Source organism: Perna viridis, chromosome 3, assembly GCF_037379345.1.
Source record: "Perna viridis isolate PV_CMFRI_1.1 ecotype Kerala chromosome 3, ASM3737934v1, whole genome shotgun sequence".
NCBI classification, from domain to species: domain Eukaryota; kingdom Metazoa; phylum Mollusca; class Bivalvia; order Mytilida; family Mytilidae; genus Perna; species Perna viridis.
The window spans coordinates 2837307-2862054 of record NC_142447.1 but is presented as its reverse complement, the minus strand read 5'-3'; the positions used below and the strand labels follow the sequence as shown (position 1 = coordinate 2862054).

Here is a 24748-nt window from a genome sequence, read left to right as displayed (position 1 = left end):
ATTATTTATTTCAGGAAAGACTAATTGCATTACAGATAGACGGAGAGATTTTGGATTTCTCATTTGTGTAATTAAGATGTATAAGGCCCTAGGAATAAAACAAAAATGCTTTAACATGTTTGGAAATGCATGAAGATAAAATTTATCCTTTTAACGTTTCCAGAATGGCTACTTAGACAAACATAAAGCTATAATTGAATGTACTAATGTGAAATATTGCAAAACAAAGGCTTTTGAAAAGAAATAAACGCCATAAAAGGTATTACAATCAATTGAGTCTAATGCTTAAAGTAACATTAAAAGTGCATGATAGCAACTTTTATTACAATCTCTACTTAAATTAGAAAAATGATTTTAATAATCCAGACTTATTTTCAGGCAATACCAATAAACGGAATTGTTTAATAGTTTTTAGTGCTTATAACACTCACAATGCACGTAAGTTGGTTAATCCACTAAAAGTACCATTCTTTAAAATCATGATTTCGTTGTTTCGTAGATTTCTAAAACAAGTAAAAATTAAAAACGTTAAATAATTGTTTATTTCAAATCTTCTCTCTGCTTTGCTATGAATATGATTCATATTTGTATTATATTTTTTATATCTCTCTCAGAAAGACCACAGAGAGAATGATCTTAAATGTTCTAATAATTATACAGCTTCCGGTTTAAAGACATATCCATATCTTTTAGTCTAGCTTAGTAGTTAATGACATTGAACAAACTTAAAGAAAGCGATTATCTAAGTGTAAAAACAATATGACTGAGTGGATGGGCCTTCTTTGCACTCAGTGTTGCTTAACATTAAAATTCCGGCTACATTTTACAGGTTCATCAAAACCTGGAAAACGAACCAATGAAATGGAAGCAACATACGTCAGTGCTTCATAGATATTGTTTCAATGTCCATAAACTGATCTCAACCATCATCAAATCGTTAAATGAACATCTTCAATTGGATCTCTGCTGTTTCTCTCCCAATTCGCTAGATATTGTATAAAATAGACATAAAGTACAATCATTAAGTACTTACAGAGCCACTAATCGTAACAGATTCCGGAAAACACCATATGGAAGGTCTGTAATGCTATTATTACTTAGATTCCTTCAGTAATGAAAAAAAGTAACCATTCAAAGAAATGTCATGTCCTTGAATTTTATTCTATAAAGAAAGCTACGCGATCGGATTATCTAGAATTATCAGTTATTCATTCAAAGCACAGCGTTAAATCTTTGCTGAAAGTCACGACCGTGTCTGTAATATAATGCTATTAAAAACCCTGTGGTTATGAGTCGGTTAAAAAGGGTTCGTGTTACGGAAACACATTTTAGTATGAAATGTAAATTTATAATCGGATTATCCAAAAGTTAAGCAAATAATTTATTCAAAACGCATTATCAAACTTCGTTTCGGGTTTAGAATGCTTCACAGGATAGTAGCACGAATACTAGATATATGTTTCTGAGAGCTAAAGGTACTTTATATTTTACAATATTTTAATATTTTAATATAATTTGCTTCTTATACTTTATAAGATTTTCAGAGAATATCACTTTTACATCATCTGTACTTCAATACAATTGTACAAAGAAAAACAAAATGTATGATTGTTATGCGGTTTGGCAGCCGTTATCAAAACCGAGTGTTTTTGGGACTTAAAGTACTTCTCTGTTTCAGAATCAGGCAAAAATGTGTATAAGGTGTGGCACATAAAAAAACATGTTATGATATTACCCAAGTCTTTATAACTGCCAGAAACAACCATCAAAGTATGTATGAAGTTTGCTTTTTTAACATATTAATAGGTAATATTTGATGACATGCACTATGAAAAAATGGCGGGAAATTTTTCCAGTATATTTTCCCTGAATAAGCAGTAAAAAATATCTCTATTAAAGATACTTCAGTATAAATTTAAATAGACTTTCTGATGTTTTCTAGATGTATTGAATGTATTTGATGCACAAAAGACCAAACTGAGAAAAATGATGTGCCATCATTGCCTGATTCTTTTACAGAATGATACTTAAGTACATTCTGCTGGTTCACAAATTGAATGAAGCTGAAATTGTAACATTTTAACTTTTTCAACTTTATCAGAATCTACCATTGCAGAAAGGAGATGTTCATACGTGGGTTCAAGGAATTTAAGTACTACTTAAGCTAAGAATCATGCAATAGGTGATTCATGGTTGAAAGCCTACACATTTTTGTTTTTGATATTTTGTTTATAACGTTATACTAAACAAAAATTAACATGTGGTTTTTCATATAACCCCTGGTCATCAGAGATATATATAGAGAATGTACTGTAGAATTCAAAATCAATGGAAATAACTTTATAAATGACACTAAATACAGTAGAAACAATTGAATTTTCAATGCGAATTATCTCCTAAGAGCAGACAGTATGGAATAAATGATTATACATTCCATCATATAGACCTGCAAAGAAACTTAATAACAAAAAATAAAAATATGTAAACTTTTTTTTAGACGTATCACATTTTACAAAACTTGCATGATTCTTACAAAGACTGCTACTTAACTTTCTACTGATTTAGTTCTGAACTTGAAAAATATACTAAGTCTGTCATTACAAAAACAAGTTATGGGTTCGTGCATAAACCTGTATTCCGCGACAGTTCAGATTACTGTTCATAGTTTAAGAAGTTAATTCAAAATTTTATGTCAAATATTAGCTAAAAAGGAAGATCTCGAATAAAGAAACCTCTATTTTGACTTGTAACACATAGAAATTCGAAAAAAATTATTTACTTTTTATCACTTTAATAATGTTGTACAAGAATATTGGCTACCTCAAAATACTAAATATACGTAATTTGTTCCATTTAAATAAGTTTTTGTGAAATACATTAGTGTAAAAAACTTTAGATTACAAGATTTGATAATATTTGATATTATATTTTAGGGCCTAAAATGGGCCTTATTTACCCGATTCCTTTACTACAGTCGTATATACATGTATATGAAAACTATGTCATCTCTTTTACTGCCCTATCCTTGGCAGTCAAATGAACAATATGCATGTTGGATGAATAGTTCAAGCACTTATTAAATTTTCCGTTTAATTAACTGTTTTACCTTTTTGAATTATTAAACGTAATCTTTTACGTCATAAAACATGTGGTGTTAGAAAAAGTGAATTGTACATTTAATGAAGGTTGTCAGGTACTTGTAATACATGTCAATTATCTATCAGATTATGAGATATCTACTAAGCAAAATGTGGAAAGGGTTTTACAAGGGAATCAGGTTTTGGAGTCAATATTTAAACTCTGCCCACTTTACCGAGTGGGAATTTTGTGCTGCCTAAGATTTGTTTCAAATTTTCCATTTTTGTTTGCCTTGTTATTGCCTTTTTATATAGACTTTCTTTTGACCATTCCTTTAACCTTTGTCTGGCGTTTTTGTCTACCAGTTCAGTGATTTTGTCACTACCACTTGTCAACTTACAAATAAAACATTCTATCCAGGTCTGAAAATGTATCCGAATGTAACGTTTCACCAAGACGATTACCAGTTAAAACACTGGAAAAGACAAAATAATAACATCAGTAGTATTCCTATACATGTATTTTCGTATAACACTATTGAGATACAAACGATATAAATATCGTAATAGATACGGACCCCTATAAATACGTTAAAACGTAAAGTCTTATTTCTATCAACAAAGATTTTTTTTCCAATATTATAGCTCTATCAGCTTTTATACATTTCTCACTACGTGATTTAAATCTAGAAATTTATTTGTCAGCAAGTCAACGAACACATTTTAACTACTACAATATTCAAATATGGACCAGTAAAACAGAAAAAGGAAGAGTGCTACTTTACTAGTTATTTAACAGTCTGGATTTTAAAACACCCCAGAAATAATTATTCATAACATGAATGAGAGTGTAATCAAGGGAACCAAGGTTATAGCGGTAATCTAAAGAATGTAATCCAGGGACAAAAACCAGACATGGAAGCTTAATCAAGGGAACCAAGGTTATAGCGGTAATCAAAAGAATGTAATCCAGGGACAAAGTCCAGACATGAAAAACAGACATACACAACAAGGAACATAAAGTAACTAAAATCATACATACAAAGTAACAAAAGTAAATGAGCAACTCGGACTCCACTAAAAACTGAGAGCATGGACCAGGTTCACCGGTAGGGTAAGCGTCCTCAGCTTTTCTAGAAACTACCGCCGAGTTGCTCATAAAAAAGTCAAGTCCAAGGTAGACAAACTTGGAAAGGAAAACTATGAGACGTTGAATAAATCAGTTTTCATGGTGCAGATGGAAACACCATAACGATCCACGAGTTCATGATGACGACCACAAAACTTCTGTATTGATGACTTCAATCTTGTAGCAACATAACCCTATTCCAGAAGCCTATTTGTTAAAGTTCTAGTGCGATACAAAAAGTCTGCGTAGTATCGGCAAGCTCTGGCATAACGGATGAGTTGTGATATAAACACTCCATACGCAAGTGCTGAAGGGATGTTGCCACAGACGAAAGAAAAGTTGACAATTCTAAATGAATTGTCATCACGTTTGTCGTAAAGTTTGGTCAATATATTCCTTTACCATCGATTTCTAAATGTAGGTCAAGATATGAGGCTGATTTCAAAGTGTCTAGTATCCTTTATCTCAAGTTCTTTTGGGTAGATGCAATGTATAAAATCACCGAAATTAGGATTGTTTAAAGATAATACGTTATCTATATAGCGGAAACTGAGATTAAAGGATCTAGCCAAACGATATTCTTTCCTTTCGGATTTGATCAGCTATAAAGTCAGCCTCAGAAGAATGAAGGAATAGGTCAGCAAGTAAAGGAACACAATTTGTTCCAATTGGAATGCCGACCGTTTGTTGAAAGAGTAATCAAAGGAACCAAGGTTATAGCGGTAATCAAAATAATATAATCCAGGGACAAAGACGAGATATGGAAAACAGACATACACAACAAGGAACATAAAGTAACTAAAACATACATATAAAGTAACAAAAGTAAATGAGCAACTCGGACTCACTAAAAACTGGGAGCATGGACCAGGTTCACCGGAAGGGTAAGCGTCCTCTGCTTTTCTAGAAACATCCGCCGAGTTGCTCATAAAAAGTCAAGTCCGGGGTAGACAAACGAGGAAAGGAAAACTATGAGACGTTGAAAAAATCGGTTTTCATGATGCTGATGGATACATCATAACAATCTACGAGTCCATGATGACGACCATAAAACTTCTGTAGTGATGACTTCAATCTTGTAGCAACATAACCCTGTTCCAGAAGCCTATTTGTTAGAGTTCTAACACAAAAAGTCTGCGTAGTTTCGGCAAGCTCTGGCATAACATGTGAGTTGTGATATAAACACTCCATACGCAGGAACAGAAGGAATGTTGCCACAGATGAAAGGAAAGTTGACAATTCTGAATGAAAAGTCATCACGTTTGTCTTAAAATTTGGTCAATAGTTTTCCTTTACCATCGATTTCTAAGTGTAGGTCAAGATATGAGGCTGACTTCACAGTGTCTGTAGTATCCTTTATCTCAAGTTCTTTTGGGTAGTCGCGATGTATCAAATCCCCGAAATTAGGATTGTTTAAAGATAATACGTCATCTATATAGCGGAAACAGAGATTGAAGGATATAGACAAACGATATTCTTTCTTTCTGATCAAATCAGCTATAAAGTCAGCCTCATAAGAGAGAAGAAATAGGTCAGCAAGTAAAGGAGCACAATTTGTTCCCATTGGAATGCCAACCGTTTGTTGAAAAACACGTCCACCACACTGGACAAATATGTTGTCGATTAAAAATTCCAGCATTTTGTAAACATCTTCCTTTGTATATCTGGAAGATGATTTGGAATTATTTCTTACAATGTATGAGGAATCTCCACCAAGAACTATATATTTGTATGTAGGTGTACCATCTTTTTTGCAAAAAAACAACGGTGTATAATGTTTTTAAGTTGGGATTTTAACTAAGTATGGGGAATAAAAGTATACAGTGTTGAAAAATCATAGGTTTTAATGCTATTATATTCAGATAGTAGTCTTGAACTGATTGTCTCCAAAAGATCTTTCGAATTTTTCAGGATCCACATTGAATCAATACCACTACGGGAGTAACAAGTGTTGTGGTAGGACTGCAGACCCTCTTTGACAGTTGTGAGTATAGAAGTTGAAAGTTTTGAAAGAGGTTTGGTGGTACATTTTGCAGATCCAGCTATGAAACGTTGTTTGTATGGATTCTTGTGAAGTTTAAGAATCCAGTACATAGACGGTAAATCACAATCATCGTCCTTGGTAGAGAGACCAAAAGAGGATAGCACAGATTTATGGTTTTCCACATTCTTTTCTTTGGAGAGAGTGGTAGCAGTATAGGTCTTATCACTGCTATTATTTTCTACGTCTACCTATGATAATAAACATTGGATATGAAACGTTTTGCAGACAAAAAAAATGTTGTTTTGGGCTTTGTCTGCTGGTACAACAACATATTTGTCATGTATAGTAGACAATGTTTTTGCTACATCGGGGTATTTGAAAACTGATGTAGCCTTGGCACTTATTGGCCTACTTAAAACTTTCATTTGTTTCAAAAGTAAAGACATCACGGCCTTTAACCACTCTGACAGAGAATCAATGTCTTCTTGCTCTCGTTTTATCAATTTTCTTGTATAGTCCTCCACGGCAACCATACGAACTTTAAAGTATAATTCCAATTTATGGAGCGTGGTTCACGGTACTTAGGCAGAGATTCGTTTTCGATAATGGTTAAATCTCCCGTAACGACGTGACCAGAAGGACCATATTTGAATGGAGAGTTTTTGCAAGAACAGTCAGAGGGTTTAGCCTTGTGGGAATTAACTGCTATAAAGGAAGATATGATACAAGAATATGGGATATACATATATGAGGCATGGTGTAAGGAGGCGAGAGAGGGAGGGATAAGAGTTGAGGGGTTGTAGGTGAGAAAAGGGTAGGCTGGAGGTAAGGAGATTTAAAAGGATGAAGCGGATGGTATTAGATGGTACATGTACCAACCCTGTCCTCCCACGCATTATTTTGATAAATACCTTAAACACAAAAGCGAAAAATATTAAAACTTACAATCTTGTTAGAGTTCTTTCTAAATCAAGATTGGCTGGCAATGCTTTTAGTTGTAGATTGGTACAGTTTATTACATCTTCTTGGCATATACATGTGTCAACATTGTATGGGCAAGTATAAGCTAAAAATGTCAATAAGAGGATGTAAAATATTAACGTTTTCTATTGGTATATATATATTTAACTATCCATCTTGAATACAGCATCTCAAAAACAGACAAAATGTGTTAACTGCAAATAATGACAAGTAGCAAATATCCTTAATTTATTATTAGCAAATGCATTTCTTGACTGGTCATTACGCTAACAATTTACAGCTTTGTAATACATATTGTGTTTATTTGTAGAGAGGCAAAATTTATTCCAAGGTCATATAAAACTGTATAACAATTGTGAAATAATTGTTAATGTTTTTTTTATATATAAATACCCTTTATTTGATGTTCAGAAAATTGAACTCAATACTTACGACAGTTTACTTCATCAGCATATGTTTCCCCGCAGTCAGGTATTTCATCACAATGTCTTTTGCCATCGATACAAAATGAATGATTACACTTAAATTGATCAGGCTGACATTCCCAGAAACCTATTGACAATAATACTGATTACGCAATCGTGTAATACAAGGTCATCGTGTTTAGTATTATCAACCAAGATGCAGTCAGACGTATAGATAAATCTACTAACTACTGGAACTTATTTATTCTTGTTTGTTATATGATACATTTTTAAAAAAAAACCTAAAAAGGATGTTAATCTTTATAAGCAAAACATTTTTTTAAACAATTAAATTCTTTCTTAAATAAAATAGTTAACTTGATCGAAAATAAAAGCAAACATTATTAGAACAAAATTGGTATATACATGACACTGGGACAAATACAACCTACAAAGCATCCTAAATAAATATAAAAAAAAAACGAAAGGAATACATACAGCATATTAAGATTCTGACTAGATTTAAAGCGGTAAAATAACTTGAAAATGTAAAAAAAAAAAAAAAACTCCAAAGTCCCTCAAAAGACTACTTCTAGACAATGTATAAAAAATCAACTTTTTAACCTATCTGTCCATGTTACTTGTAAGCACTGTTCATTTTTTTTACATATTTTTCAATTGGATTCTTTTAAGTTCTTAAGCGCCGACTTTTACTTTATATAAAATTGTTCCTTTTTTAATAGGAGAATTGAGTTAAACTGTCACAGAGGTCAACACACTTTTTCTCATGACATTGTGAGAAAACGAGAAACAAGTTAGGTTCCTTTCCCCCCTAACTTCGGAAAATTTGTATCACAACACTTAGAATCAATCCCAATTGTATGTATGTTATGGTATTGAACCTTGTGTAATTGCAAAGAGATCAATATACTTTAACTAATAGTTCTGAAACTAGAAAAATGTTAGGGTCATTATTCCCTAATCAATATTCCGCCCTTCTCCGTAGTAGTATTGAATCAAGTGGTACAATTCCATGAAGGTCAATTCATTATCATCAGGTTATTTTGCAGAAAACAAAAAAAAGTTTGCTTTAGGTCCCTTTCTGTCTCTTTTTATAAACGGTTTTGGTCATAACATTAAAAAAAAAACAAAACAAAACATTACGAAACAAAAAAAAAACAAAAACAAAAACAAAATAATAAAAAAAACACAGCGATTCGGTGGTCTATATGTTTTGGTACATATGTACCTAAGTTGATAACGATCATGACGACAATCTCAAAATATTCTGAGAAATATTAGTTCACTTAAGAACTCAGAAAATACATTCATAAGATCAAAACTTAAAAAAAGAAAAAAATACAAATGTTCTTAGTTTTTAGAATGATTGCCGTTGTTCAGGAGATAACTTGTTATGCATGTATATGAGCTTTATGAAACTATTTAAGTCGGACTGAAAATTCATTTAAAATGCAGTAATGCGACAGGCGGAATGACTCATCATTCATGATATATGTTTATATTCGAATTGCGCTGCAACGATTTATTCCTGATAGCCTTCCAGAATGATTATCACGCAGAATATGAATAAAGTGGAGATTATAATTCTAAATAAAAAAAATATTATTTTGAGGCCACTTAAAGAATAGAAGCATACATTACACATCGAAAAGAACAAGGGTATCTCATAAAAGTTTACTTTTCTAGTGTATTGAAGAAAATTGTCCTTGAATTCATAAAAAAAAACTGAATGAATGAATAATTGATTATCTTCATTTGCTCCATAACTTGAGTTCTGATATCATCATGCATGACACATTCATTCAAGTTAACATCAACTGTTCAAATGTACATGTAATGGACGAACTTATACAGCATCAGAAATCGTTGTAATCGACACATAGTCTTATGCATGAAACTTATTGAGATCAATGCTTCACTCTTTTGTTCTAAGAGATAAATTCAAAATCATCAAATGCGTAAATCACTGAAACCAGAAAGTCTTTAAACAAACTCATATATCTAAATATGGTTGAAAATGCTGTTTATCATGGAGATTTAAATCCGTGGTAATTCATCAGATATATGCTTTATCAAGACTGGAAACGAATGACAAAGTGATTCGAAACATCAGTTTTACATTAAGTAGTTTACTTAACCATGATTTATACTGCATCTCGCTTTTTATCTTTTTTTTATTCATTGGCAAGAAACGTATATTAATTTTTATTTTTTTTTATTTATTGACAAGAAGTGTACATCAAATTAACTATATCGCTTGTACTTCTACAATAATTTTATTTTAGTTTGAACGGTTTACTTTTACACAATATGCATGACTTGGTTCTGCTACAAAGAAGTCTTCAAGTATTCAATGGTAGCTTATTTAGAACCTGTCCACCTTTTTGGTGAACAGAACCTTTTAGCACTTGATTTTCCAGCATACTGCATCATTTGTAATATAATCAGACATTTATCACATTTCGGTATATCTTATATCTTACAGTTTGAAGCCTGAAAACTGAAAAAAAACGTAAGACTTTCGACGAACTTCAGGTACAAAGAAGTTGGACAAACTTGACACATCAATTATATTCTATCATATAAGAATATCATTTCTTTACTTGAGAATATAATATGTGATTCACTTTAGAGGCCTTCTTCGTAAATAAATACTATCAGTTTCTATTATCCAATTATCGAAAATTGTAAGGACACGAAGAAGTCCAAGAAATCTGCCTGAAGTTCGATGTTAATAATGATACCTTGTTGTCAAGAGGATGTTTAATTTGGACTTGAAGCTTCTAAAGACCATTCTTATCCTGTCTCTGAGATATTAAAGTCATTCAGTGTACTCAGTGGTCAGGGTAATCGAGATAAAAACATAGCTGATGTCTGACAGAATTAGTGTAATCAACTATACTTTTGAGACAAAGGATTTATATGACTGTGATATCAAAGTAAAAACAAAGTATGGGATCATCTTACTATCAACAATGACCATACAAAAGAACTATATTCACAATAAAAATTTTAAAGAATAAAAGGACAGTGATTGTGTTTTTCAATGTAGACATATTATGATCCCATTTTTAGTATAAACAGTGATATCGAAAAGTGAATTGAAAATCCAGTAAAACATCCAAGTTCCGTACGAACTCTTAAAATACTATCAAAAGGAGTACCTGAGTCCACTATTTCTTCATTAATTATTGAAAACAGTCTAGAGAGCAATGTGAAATAGCTTTATAGCTATTGAAGGGGGTTAATTGACAAAGTATAGACGAATGAAATACAGACCAAACGACATTACAACACCACCACATTAATTAAGCATGATGTATGAAATAAATCGCCATGAAATTCTACTTACTACAGTTGTGGAGGTGGGAACCATCAGAACAGCCTTTCCGTAGATTATCTTGGTCCTTATAGCATACGTGATCCATTGAAATACACTGGCCATTTTTACATGTAAATTCATTGACTTCACAAGTCCTCCTATCTTTAGAAAATGTCAAAACATGCTACATGTGAATACATCTATCAACTCTTTATGTGCAATTTTTCTACTCTGCTACGCTTCTGTAGATGTTTTATTTGTCTTGTCTGAGGTTCACGTGTTAAATTTGGTTTAGTTTGTGTTGAATTCCGGTTTAATCGAACAGAGTTTAAAAAAAAAGATACGATCTCCTAGTTGTTTGCTATTGTTTCTTTTTCCTGGTTACTTACTGTAAAACAGTATTTTGCACTTTGGAAGAGCATATGTACTGTATAAGAAATCATGTTTGGCTGGCTGACTAACTGGTCTTTCCTTAACACTGCCCATGTACACCTCTTTAATCGTATAATAATCAGTTGTTTGACAAAAACACAAGTGAGAACATAAAAGAAAGAACCATGTATGTATGATTTGTACAGATGAAATATCTAGATTTAACTATTCGTTGCTCACCTCCACACTGTGTTTCATCACTTCCGTCTGGACAGTCCCGGAAGTAATCACACCACCAAACTTCCGGAATGCATTGACCACTTTTGCATTTAACTTCGCCTGAACTGCATTTAACGACATCTGAAAACAAATTGGAATTGTTGACCACGTAATATTATCTTTTATTTTAGCTTCATAACAAATATTTCATAAGCAATAGAATGATATATTTGACATGTTTTGTTCCCTTAATCTGGAAGGAGATCGAGGAAGAGTATTACTACTTTCAATGCAAATTTCGCCTTTATTGAGGTAATAACAGTTCTATGTACGTACAGGAAGTGAAAATATTATTAAATGATTGAAATAATTATAACCAGCATTAAAGAATCTTTCAATATTCCGACTAAAATTGCAAGTAACAAGAAAGAAAAGGTGTATTATTTAAGATTTCTAAAATGTCCTTTTTCTACAGTTTTTATTTACAACCCCCGCATTTATTTAGATGATAACCTAGTTTTTCGACCAATCAGAATTCGAGATGACCGAGTTTCAGACAATCAGAATCTCGAGAAGTAAGTCATGACTTTTACAACAGACGTCACGTAACTGCTGTGATTGCCTGTTTTAATTTAAAATCTAGGATTTTGTATCTGTTTAAGAGAAATTTGTAATATGGTTACCAAATTAGTAAGTATGGAACACTTTCTCTACGCAAAAAATAAATAAAAAAGAAGTCAGTTTTTTTTTAACTTTACTGCTAAAAACATCATATGGCGTAAGTATTCCGTCTCAGTGTATTATCGAATGAAAACCTAGGTTATCTTCTAAGCCAGTTAGTTAAAATTAAACGGCGAGTTCAGTTCGGTAACACAGCTTGTTTCTGTCATCCGTTCTGAATTTTTTTTTCACTACAAATATAATATACATGAACTTCCTCTTAGTACTTCATTTGAAACAAGCCCCTTTGGTACATGTACATTTAGGGCCAATGAAAGTAGGATATTTCCTTCAACTTCACGGAAAAAGCTCTCGTTCGTTACGTGCATACACTGTATATATACCAAATTTAAATAAAAATGATGTAACAGTAGTCGTCGAAATCGCATCCTGCTTTACAGTTACGGTTGTTACCAACTGTGCCAAAGAGTTCACTCACTCCCTGTGGTAGACAATAATGGCAGTCTTTCCGTAATTCTAATTCGTAAATGAAAAACAATAATTTCTTACCACACTGAGTCTCGTCTGTTCTGTCGAAGCAGTCAAAATTTCCGTCGCAATGTTTACTCCGTGGTATACACTGTTGATTGTGGCATTTAAATTCACCCTCTTTACACTCGGGGAACACTGTGAATTGAAAAGGCATAATAATTGCACCAAAATATAATACAGAATTCAACTACAACATGTACAATTATGAAAAAGGAAAAAACAGACCTTTGACAGACAATAATGACAAATCCAAATGACTTGCATATAAAGAATGAAAATGATTTTCCGCCCATTGAAGTACGTATACAACTTATAAATGTGTATCTTTAAATGTTCAGAGGTATAGGTGTTGTAATATGCGCTTATTGAGAATCATTATACACATTGAAAAAAGATGGCCTTGTAATAATAGAATCAGAAAGAGCATATTTCCCAAAATTTATAAAATTCAAGTTACACTTGATTTAATTCAACAACGTACAGCATCCGATTTCGTCGTTTCCGTTTATACAGTCATTAATATGGTCGCAGGTAGCATTTCCTGGACCGGAAGCAGGGATACAGCGCCCCTCTGGACACAGGAAGTATTTGTCCATATTCCTGCCAACTATAGCGTCACATGTCTGGTTTGGTTGTACTGTAAAACAATGGCTGATTAACTAACCATATAACAATGCAATGACTAATCTCTGATACAATGTAATATCAATTTGCTAATTACATTATAAATACAACGAACTGAGAATGTTTATCCCCATGGTAGATATATAAATGTTTATCCCCATGGTAGATATATAATACATACAAGTATTTCACCTCGCAAAAACCTAGAACAAAGTTTAAAAGATGTAAAGGGTTTTCATTTTGTTTTTATCAAAATATGTATCTCTTACATATTATTTGCCTTGTAATCAAATGCAGTACTTGTTATTTTTGAAAACGAATAAATTTGCACTACAAGTTTTGTGTATCTACTTAATCCTCTACTACGTTCTATACCTTGCTACGAATCGTTTGGTGTTTTCATTTTCCGCATAAATTCTAATGTTTTTAACAAAATATACTTAGAAACTAAGTTGAAAACTTCTAAACCGAACCCCTTTTAACTGAAAAACAGGTGTTCGGTGTACCAAGGTTAAAAAAATACAATTAAACTTATTTCCAAGAGTTTTGGATTAGACAGGTTTTCGGTTTATCAGTGGTTCTCTTAACGCAGCTTTCGCTCTTTCAAATTCTATTTAATAAGATTGATTGATTGATTGAAAATTGGGGTTTAACGTCCGAGTCGCAATACTGCAGCTATATTCAGGCGATGAACGTGAAAGGGATGATAAAATGAACATGAATTGAAGGAGTAATCAAGGGAACAAAGGTTATAGCGGTAATCAAAAGAATGCGATCCAGGGACAAAGACCAGACATGGAAAACAGACATACACAACAAAGAACATAAAGCAACTAAAATCATACATACAAAGCAACAAAAGTAAATAAGCAACTGGGACTCCACTAAAAACTGGGAGCATGGACCAGGTGCACCGGTAGGGTAAGCGTCCTCTGCTTTTCTAGAAACACCCGCCGAGTTGCTCATAAAAAGTCAAGTCCGGGGTAGACAAACTTGGAAAAGAAAACTATGAGACGTTGAATAAATCAGTTTTCATGGTGCTGATGGATACATCATAACGATCCACGAGTTCATGATGACGACCATAAAACTTCTGTAGTGATAACTACAATCTTGTAGCAACATAACCCTGTTCCAGAAACCTATTTGTTAGACTTCTAGCGCGATACAAAAAGTCTGCGTAGTTTCGGCAAGCTCTGGCATAACGTATGAGTTGTGATATGAATACTCCATACGCAGGAGCCGAAGGGATGTTGCCACAAATGAAAGGAAAGTTGACAATTCTGAATGAAAAGTCACCACGTTTGTCATAAAGTTTTATCAATAGTTTTCCTTTACCATCGATTTCTAAGTAGGTCAAGATATGAGGCTGACTTCACAGTATCTGTAGTATCCTTTATCTCAAGTTCTTTTGGGTAGTTGCAATGTATCAAATACCCGGAAACTGAGATTGAAGGATCTGGCCAAACGATATTCTTTCTTTCTGATCAGATCAGCTATTAAGTCAGCGTCATAATAGTGACGGAATAAGTCAGCAAGTAAAGAGCACAATTTGTTCCCATTGGAAAGCCGACCGTTTGTTGAAAAACACGTCCACCACACTGGACAAATATGTTGTCAATTAAAAATTCCAGCATTGTGTAAACATCTTCCTTTGTATATTTGGAAGATGATTTGGAATTATTTTCTACAAAGTATGAGGAATCTCTACCAAGAACTATATATTTGTATCTAGGTGTACCATCTTTTTTGGAAAAGAACAACGGTGTATAATTTTTTTAAGTTGGGATTTTAACTAAGTATGGGGAATAAAAGTATACAGTGTTGAAAAATCATAGGTTTTAATGCTATTATATTCAGATAGTAGTCTTGAACTGATTGTCTCCAAAAGATCTTTCGAATTTTTCAGTATCCACATTGAATTAATACCACTACGGGAGTAACAAGTGTTGTGGTAGGACTGCAGACCCTCTTCGACAGTTGTGAGTATAGAAGTTAAAAGTTTTGAAAGAGGTTTGGTGGTACATTTTGCAGATCCAGCTATGAAACGTTGTTTGTATGGATTCTTGTGAAGTTTAGGAATCCAGTACATAGACGGTAAATCACAATCATCGTCCTTGGTAGAGAGACCAAAAGAGGATAGCACAGATTTATGGTTTTCCACAATCTCTTCTTTGGAGAGAGTGGTAGCAGTATAGGTCTTATCACTGCTATTATTTTCTACGTCTACCTCTGATAATAAACATTGGATATAAAACTTTTTGCAGACAAAAACAATGTTGTTTTAGGCTTTGTCTGCTGGTACGACAACATACTTGTCATGTATAGTTGACAATGTTTTTGCTACATCGGGGTCTTTGACAACTGATGTAGCCTTGGCACTCATTGACCTACTTAAAACTTTCATTCGTTTCAAAATTTAAGACCTCACGGCCTTTAACCACTCTGACAGAGAATCAATGTCTTCTTGTTCTCGTTTATCCATTTTCTTGCATAGTCCTCGACGGCATTCATAAGAACTTTAAAGTTATAATTCCAATTTATGGAGCGTGGTTCACGGTACTTAGGACCTTAGGAAAGGATATTACGCAGAGATTCGTTTTCGATGATGGTTAAATATCCCGTAACGACGTGACCACAAGGACCATATTTGAATGGAGAGGTTTTGCAAGAACAGTCAGGTGGTTTAGCCTTGAAATTCCTCAATCTCGAGGTTCTGCAATAGCCTTTTATAATTGAAAATTTTGGATGCGATGTGTGAAGTATAGGAATATGAAATAATTGGTATGGATTTGTCTTTTAGATATGGGGAAATTTTGTTGGTAACGTTTTTGTGATGGAGGATGTTGGCCAAATCAATTGCATCTATACCTTTGTTGACAAACGGTAGTGGAAGTAATGATCGTTTTTCTTCATCTTGACTTTTCACACAAACTTGTTTAAAGAGTCTGTGGAAACTAATATCCAAAATGTTGGCAACAAGTCTGTATAATGATGAGGTGGGGTCAGATGACGAAATGACAAAAGGGATGGGACACAAGAATAATAGGGTCGACAAATTTTTATTGCCACAAGATAAAAGGGTGGATGGGTAGGGTCGGGCAATTTAGCCTCCTGTGCAGGAGCGCAAAGGTTCCTACTCCTATCAAATACCACAGCAGGGTTCTTTAACGTGCGAGGAACGTGGCATCTTTCCCAACACGGTGCACCACTATGGTTTGCGGTCAGGTTTTCCGTATTATAACCTGACAACCCCAGCAAGTAACACGCCAGGAGTATCCCATTCCACTAACTTGGGCACACAACTCAGTTGCTCTATGGGCAGAGCGCCTAGCCCCTGGCTATGTTTCTGAGCACTATTTAGTCGCCTTGTACGACAAGCTTAGCGCTGCTGCAGGCCTATTATTTGGACACCTGGACCTGCACGGGGCCTGTTTGATAAGATTTGGGTTTGAAATTCACAGGTCAAACACAAAGAAAATGATTCAAAAGAAGTTGTAAAACCTTTGAATTTACTAAAGGCCACCAGTGCACCTGTCAGTGAAAGGATATTAAAACAAGTCTACACAAAACTATTTCTATCGTTCGTCGTGATCTTTAAACACTTTCCAAATACATCCTTTGATCCTATTACTTTTTCACACTAAAGACTATTCTTTTAAGACTCGAGATTCTACGATGGCTGTTTTGATTTTCATGTCAAGTTCCTTTCCGTTAGGTAGACAGTATTTACTTCTACTATTGTTGTAAAAGGTTTCCAATTACTGAAGCACGCTGGGCTTCTTTTTAGAAGAAGCTGTTAGACTGTTTGACACATGTTTTAAATATGTTTTATATAGGAACAGTTTTGTGTTAAGAATTATAATGCGTAAAGACCACTAAATACGGCAATACTATTTATGCCAGAAACATCTGGATAAAGTCATCTGTTAAGTTATTAGATAAGACGCAACGGCATTTGATAATAGAGAGAATCCTGTATAAAAAAATGGTTCTTTAAGACTTTAAAACTGATATGTTTTTGGAGGTGTTTTGTGTCTGAATGTAATGCATGCTTCTGAACATATTTAATAAATCGGAAAAAGGTTCCGGTTTAGACTGATTTACGGTTAGTGTATTCTGAATTTTTTTTTTCGTTTTTAATCAAAATGATTTAAATAAAAAGATTGTTTTCATCAAACAATTTTAATATTATAATAATAATTTAATAGTGTCTTTGGTAAGGAAAGTATGATAATGGTTTAAAATAGAGGCAGCGTGACGTATTTCCGGTAATAAAAACATGTTCAAACGTAATAGGATACAGTTATGTGGCTAAACAGACTTACAACAAGTATCCTCGTCAGATCCGGTGGCTGTGTTCCAGCAGTCATTTCGTCCATCACAGAGATATTCTTCGCCGACACAACGAAGTGTCCGAATTCTTCGCCCGTAACGAATACACTGGTACTTTCCACCTCCAGAACAGGAATAATCATCTGGAATGAGGACCAAGAATAACTATATATGATACATGTACATGTAAATGCAAAATAGGAAATTCGGAAGGACAAAATAAAGAAAATAGAGATAAACCAACAAATTATATAAAACATGAACTTAAAACCCATAGAAAACTAAAACTAAATAAGAAACTGCTGTGCACTGACAGCTTAAGCGCTTTCTTACACTCTAGAAACAACTGTAGAGGGTTCCATTTTTTTTAAGTTAGAATCAACAATCACTTTAATACGATAAAAAACGTAATCAATCGAAAAACCAGTAGCCCGTCAAATCCAACAAACTGAATCAATGCAACATTTACAGATTTCTTAAGGTCGAAGAAAAATATGAATTTATCAATTAAAGCCACAGACATTTAGAAGTAAATAGACAACATGCATTTATCATGAATTCAGCACCTGACAAATAGTTAAATGAAGGGAAAATTTCGACGAGACGAAACTTTTTAATTAAGGCTATGGCATGGATATTCTTTCATATGGTCATCACATATGCCCCCGCACCCATACCATGTCTTAACTGATAATTAATTTAATCGACTCGTTCGCAACACAAGATAAATTCAACTGCTTCGTTATGATGTTTTTCGATAGGAATGTATGAAATAGAATTTAATTAAACCATTTATCATCTTATATCTCTGTCTTAATGCATCACATCAACCACGGGATCACGTCTTCAGAAGAATTTTTTTACAGGAAACTAATTTGCCAGATTGATTAAGGGTGATTGGTCGATGTTAGACCGCACTAGATCGCAGAGTTAAAAACCATTTATCACAATGGATCTGAAGCGAATGATTTGTGATACACCAGAATGATACGATTTTAGTTAATTTACCATCTTTAATTCGGATAAATTTCAGTAAATGTTGAAAAGGTCACGATGGATCACTGCATATGTATCTTTATTATTTTTAAGAAGAAATTGTCATTATCTTGTTGTTATAGATTTTAGTATACAATATATATATAGCGTCTCAGAATGTGACGACTCTATTAGCTACACTGCTCCATCGGATCAAATTGATACAGGGAAGATATATAAACGTATAGAATGGTCTGAAAAATTCCCTACAATGTTAGAACTGTCAAATTTGCTGTCCCGTACCACCATACATCGTGTACTAAGTTACAGCCCTAGATTAATCCTACGAGGAGGAATGACACGGCCAGCGAAAGCTATATTTTTTATATATAGCCTAGCTGGCCGAGTGGTCTAGGGCGCTGGACTTTGTGCAGGCGGTGTTGCCATAGATGTCACAGCAGTACGAGTTCAAGTCCCGCGGAGGGAACGACCAAAAATTTGCATCGCAAATTTGACAGTTCTAACATCGTTGGGAATTTTTCAGACCATTCTATACGTTTATATATCTTCCCTGTATCAATTTGATCCGATGGAGCAGTGTAGCTAATAGAGTCGTCACATTCTGAGACGTTATATATATATATATATATATATATATATGTAATTAACCTCTCTTATCACGCCACTACTAATTTCTGGCCTCTCTTCCGTAATAATTAGTAAATCTGCTATCAGAGGGATACATGCAAGCGATAAACTTTTTCATATATTCTTTAATATAAAAAGAGGGACTTGTAGCAAGTCTAGTACTCCCAATACTTCACTCTATCCGTTTGTATTAATTAGTATGGTATGTGAAAAGCCATGTTAATTTCGAGAGGTTTGAAACGGCTAATTTCATTTTAATTTACTGCATAGTTTATATCGCTTTTTGACCAATCTAGTAAATCATCATATACTTAAAATATTGACAAACCCTCCTTCCCCAAATAAAATCTATTAATTGAATTGTTTTGCCTTCAAAATAGTGTTGAAAACCGATATACCAATTAGGAATGAAAGTCAAATACTATTCTTAAGGAGGTAGACCTCGGATAAGAACAGAACTCTTGAAATCAGTGATATGTTTGCATCATATTTAGTTTTATTAAAGCCTATCAAGTTTTCATTTGAAATAGAATGAAATAAATCCAAGTTACTTTGATGTTTAGATGAGATTGATGTAAAATCTTTACACAAACGTTCCAAAGATTTGTAAGACGTAGCATACGGTGTTGGTGTCATTTTTGGTAACGTCGAAATTCTATAATCGTTACATGTAAGAAGAAGTGTGCTTATTTAATTGTGTACATAAAATAACACACACGACATGTTTTATTATTTAATTATCCGATTTGATATTAATTTTTCGTACGTTTTGGTCAACTGAAATGATCAGATTACATCCTGATTTGGTAAAGAGTTTGGCATCAATCATTTAAAAATGATTTGAAGGAAATTTTATCCTATGAGAAAAATGTTAGGAATTATGAAAACAAATTTCGTGATGCGGTAATAAAAAGTGAAAAACCCTCACTAAAACAGAAAGCCAACAAACCTACAAGCAAAAAATAAGTCAGTAGCACCCCCCCTCGGAAATCATATTGCGAATGCGTATAAAGTGCATCTTTCCTATTTGATTTCATATCTCTTATGTAGTAAATGTATGTTGATATTTCCGAATACATGATTGTACTCGTTTAGGAATTTTAGAAGGTGTGAAGCTAAACATAAAACATTGCTTAACATTTCGAGAAACAAAACCTTAGCAAATCTCCCTCTTTGAGAAAATTTGAGAGCGAAATTTCCCGTTTTTATTATACGAAGAAAAAAACTTGCTGTCGTATAAGGTTATGGCGCAGTCGTCGTCGTGGTCTGCGGACACTTCGTTTCCGTGCGATAACTTTAGTTGTGGTTGATATGATTTTACCAACAACTAATTTAATTCGGACTCTTTTGCCCCTGCCGCTTTAGAAAATGGGGCCAAAAACGGTAAAAATACGTATTTTATTAGAATCCATGTAGATTGGGTTCTTTTTCGATTTTAAATATTCTATTTTTAATGTGTTCTTTAATTCGGCTACACAAATGTACAGCAGATTTTATGTGTTTTGGACTGTTTTCAAGTTATAGGGGGTCAAAGTTGGGCAACGCCCAAAAACATTTTCATAACTTTTTTTTTCTTCTTTTTTTCTTGTCCGATTTCGAAATTTTTTATTTCATTGGATTCTTCAATGGATTCCTCAATAATAATCCAATCAGAGATATCTCTTACGGTTCTCGAGTTATAAGGGGTCAAAAAGACCACCCCAGAACAAATAATTCTTTAGTTTTGTTTTTAGTCCGATTTGAAAAAAAAATTCAAAAAAATATTTTTGCAATATTTGTACAGCCAGTACATATATATACATGTAAAATTCGAAATTTCATAGTTATTAGTTCACTCAAAGCTAACGAAAAAAGCTTTTGATGAAGACTGGGTAGCACGCAACGTGTAGAAAACGTCGGGAAAAGACAACGTGACGTCACAACATACGTGCGTATTTATCTACTATTAGACAATAAAACTCATTATTTTTTAGAACAAACATGATATTCTGAATATTTATACAGTCCTTTACGCGTGAATATACTTTGGTAAAAATACTATTCGTTGTTATATTTTACAACCGTAAGCAAGAAAGTAGCCAATGGCGAACGTCGAAAAAATTAAGATTTGTGACATAATTGAAATATGGATAAAAAGGCTTTTAACAAAAAGACTGATTGAACATTTCATATATTTTTACATTGGGGTTATGTAATAAATTGTCAATATAGTTAATAAAAGTCGCGATTAAAAAAAGCTGTTCGAATAACTTTTAAAATAAATGTGAAACATGTCTTCAAATCAGTTTCTTTCCATTTTTACAATGTCCACATCAAAGGGGAGACATTTGTTATGTTATAATACGCTTTGATCTTATCATTACGTCATGAAAAATATGACATCGTCTGCAGCACAAACTGCTCTTTCCAAAAAAGTTCGTTTTATCAATATAAGCCAAGAAACAACTTAGATATATTGATGAAATGGGAAGCAAGCACATCTTAATGTTACCCGTCCACATATGACAATGGACGTTCTTGTGATCGAATAATGCTTTCCCTCCACAAGTAGCGGCAGCTTTCAAAGATTTATGATTGTAATCTTAAAACAACAACCATTTTCGATCATTTTAATATATATATATATATATGTGTGTGTGTGTGTGTGTGTGTGTGTGTGTGTGTGTGTGTGTGTGTGTGTGTATATATTGCCTTTGATAACTCCACATTTTAATAGCAATATTTCAGTTTTTGTAACCAGCCCCCGGCCGGTTCAATCGAATGTTACACCAACAACGTACACAACGTCTTTAGAAGCGTTTTGTCTCTTACCATAGGTCACTAGCTCCTGTGTTTATATTTTGTTTCAAAGATATCGACAGAAAAATCCAAATATCTTTAGAAATTTAGAAAAAAAATAAATATTACGTGGAAACCATAGTTTCTGTCGTGACAAAATCTGGTAAACCAATTTTATCATTGATCGTTCATCGGAAATATTTAAAATGTTCCTTACCAACTGATTTTCTTTAATTGATTACAAGCAGGTTGATGATCGTAGGAAACATCATGGAGTCCCCCTCCACAACAAATAGAGAGAAAGAAAAAAAAACAAAACAAAAAAAGAAAAAAAAAGAAAGCTTGAATCAAGGTAGTACAAAAGGAGCATTTCGAAAAGTTTACAAGCCAACGTTGCCTTTCGATGAATGGTCAGTTTCAAATGGTATTCTGACCTTTCAGGATGAAAAAAGTACATAAATTATTGTACTGCATATCACTCAAGGTGATCCCTTTTATCAAATAGAATTCAAAGCACCTATACATTTCCATTTATTCACCTGTTTTGTGATCATTGCTTTATTTCAATTCTAATAGGACTATTTTCTACAAAATTATTTTAGAATAGACACAGCCTACGCGTTGTACGAAATGTTGGTCTCGTGTTTATCACCATTTCACCATTGCTATGGTCTAAAAAGCTTTGAAGCACGTAATATTAGAATTGTTCATAAACAATGGGTGATCATAAAATTAAAGCATAAACACTCCTGAACCATTTACTTTTTATTCGAAGCACCATTCAAGTACCGGTAATTACAAATAACATTGTATAAATAAAGTTTTGGCTTCACAAAAGCCTTTTACAATCATTATTGTAGTTGCACCGTAAAACAAATATCCTGAGTTGATATTCGATCATCTTTGGTGAGTGTTCTTCATCATAAAGGCAATAAAGAAGTCACAGGTCTTGACGTAAGAAAGATGTTATTGTATTCAGTACGCGATGTAACGAATACAATAATGGAGTCTTGTGTTTGTTTTTCATACAGAAACCATCTTAACACATAAACCATATTCCATTCAAGATATTTGCTAATAGGTCATTCAAAATTGCTTCAAACCATGGACAGGAAAAATGTTAATTTCTGCCCAAGTGAATTTTAACTAAGGACATTGCACCCTGAGGAATGCTAATATTGCGAGACTTTTCACAAGATATTAATGAGGACGATACATTAACACCATCCTAATGGAAATATAGACACCAATAATTAAATAAATGGCATGTTTATTAGAAATATTTTGCCACAAATCATTTTACAAGAAATCTTTTTTCTCATATTGCTTTGACCGGGTCAATTTGTGAGAAAATGGGCGAACATTTATGGAAAGGATGGTTGACCTTTATTAAGATCAACGTGTTACTACTTATATCAATGGTTTTAATCAATTTTAATCGAAAATTTTTATGATAAAATGATTCTCAGGGTGCAGCTTGATACGACCACAGAGGTCGAACCCTGGACACTTGGGTAAAGTATGGACTCATCATCCAAGCTTGCTTTCAGATTTTCATTAACTATATATTTGAAACAGGATAAGATTTGACTAGAATTTTGGGACCCTTCTTCATAAACGATTCCTATCACAACGTCTACCCCAGCAATCATTATGACATGTACCTTGTGGTATAATTTCAAACAGCTCCATTCAAGTATAGTCGAGTTATTGCCCGAAAATTTAGAAAATGCTTGTTTCTGGCCCCTTTTTCCATAGTGGTTTAATTCACAATCCTCAAAATCAATCCCAGCATTCCTTTTAATTTGTGACATGGCATATTGTGGTACAATTTTATCTAGATCCATACACTTATACTCAAGTTATTTCCCGGAAACAAAATGTATACGGAAGATCGTATAAATAGTTATTTCGTTATTTCTTTTCATATTTTGTTTGATGTCAAAAGCACCACTCTTATCATTTCGGGGCGTTAGCATTGCAAAATAGGGCAAAAGGGCGTCGACAGACATACCAAAATGGTTGCTGCTTAGGAACTTGAATATTAAGTATTTCTTTCATAAAACATGTTAACTGAAAATAAACAATTTAACAAAGTTAATACAGGAAGATGTCATGATTCATAGCTGTACATACTCATTTCAAATTTAAATTGAATTGGATGAATTAGTGTAGATCCATTTAATACATTTGTGTATACTTACCACACTCGTTTTCGTCGACACAACTATGACCGCAATCACACTCGCCATCACAGACGTTGGACTTTCGGATACACCGTCCATTATTACACTGGAACTCATCAGTTTTACATGGACCACCTGCAAAATATATGCACATCCCCGTCAAAACATATCTTCAATGCAATCAAGACAGTTACATGTATCTTTTTTGCTAGTTTTTTTGTATTTAAAAATGGGATAAACCTATCGCCTTAAATTCTCAATCCGTAACTAGACAGATTATACGAATGAAATAGTTGACATTTACTGATGATTTATAACTCACAATTCGTCTCGTCTGACTGATCCTGGCAATCTACCCAACCATCACACACACGTGTCATATCTTTGTATGTGCCATCATCACATCGGAAATACGAATCTAGGAAAAGGCAAGAGAATTATTACACGTAACGTTACAAGTGTCTCTAAGTTGATATGTGAC

General features: G+C 33.5%; 1 protein-coding gene across 2 annotated transcripts in view; it reads right to left on the bottom strand.

The window, feature by feature from the left end:
- LOC148620656 (G protein-coupled receptor GRL101-like) overlaps positions 1 to 24748 on the bottom strand; it is a 77794-nt gene that overhangs the window by 10760 nt on the left and 42286 nt on the right. For both annotated transcript variants that reach the window (XM_088574335.1, XM_088574336.1), the window contains 12 exons: positions 24590 to 24685; positions 24286 to 24402; positions 17674 to 17823; positions 13203 to 13358; positions 12740 to 12856; positions 11531 to 11650; positions 10949 to 11080; positions 7604 to 7723; positions 7136 to 7256; positions 3479 to 3553; positions 1034 to 1105; positions 432 to 503 (listed from right to left, as the gene is read on the bottom strand). In XM_088574335.1, the coding sequence (XP_088430461.1) occupies positions 432 to 503; positions 1034 to 1105; positions 3479 to 3553; positions 7136 to 7256; positions 7604 to 7723; positions 10949 to 11080; positions 11531 to 11650; positions 12740 to 12856; positions 13203 to 13358; positions 17674 to 17823; positions 24286 to 24402; positions 24590 to 24685 (1348 nt within the window). The remainder of the gene's footprint in view (positions 1 to 431; positions 504 to 1033; positions 1106 to 3478; positions 3554 to 7135; positions 7257 to 7603; positions 7724 to 10948; positions 11081 to 11530; positions 11651 to 12739; positions 12857 to 13202; positions 13359 to 17673; positions 17824 to 24285; positions 24403 to 24589; positions 24686 to 24748) is intronic.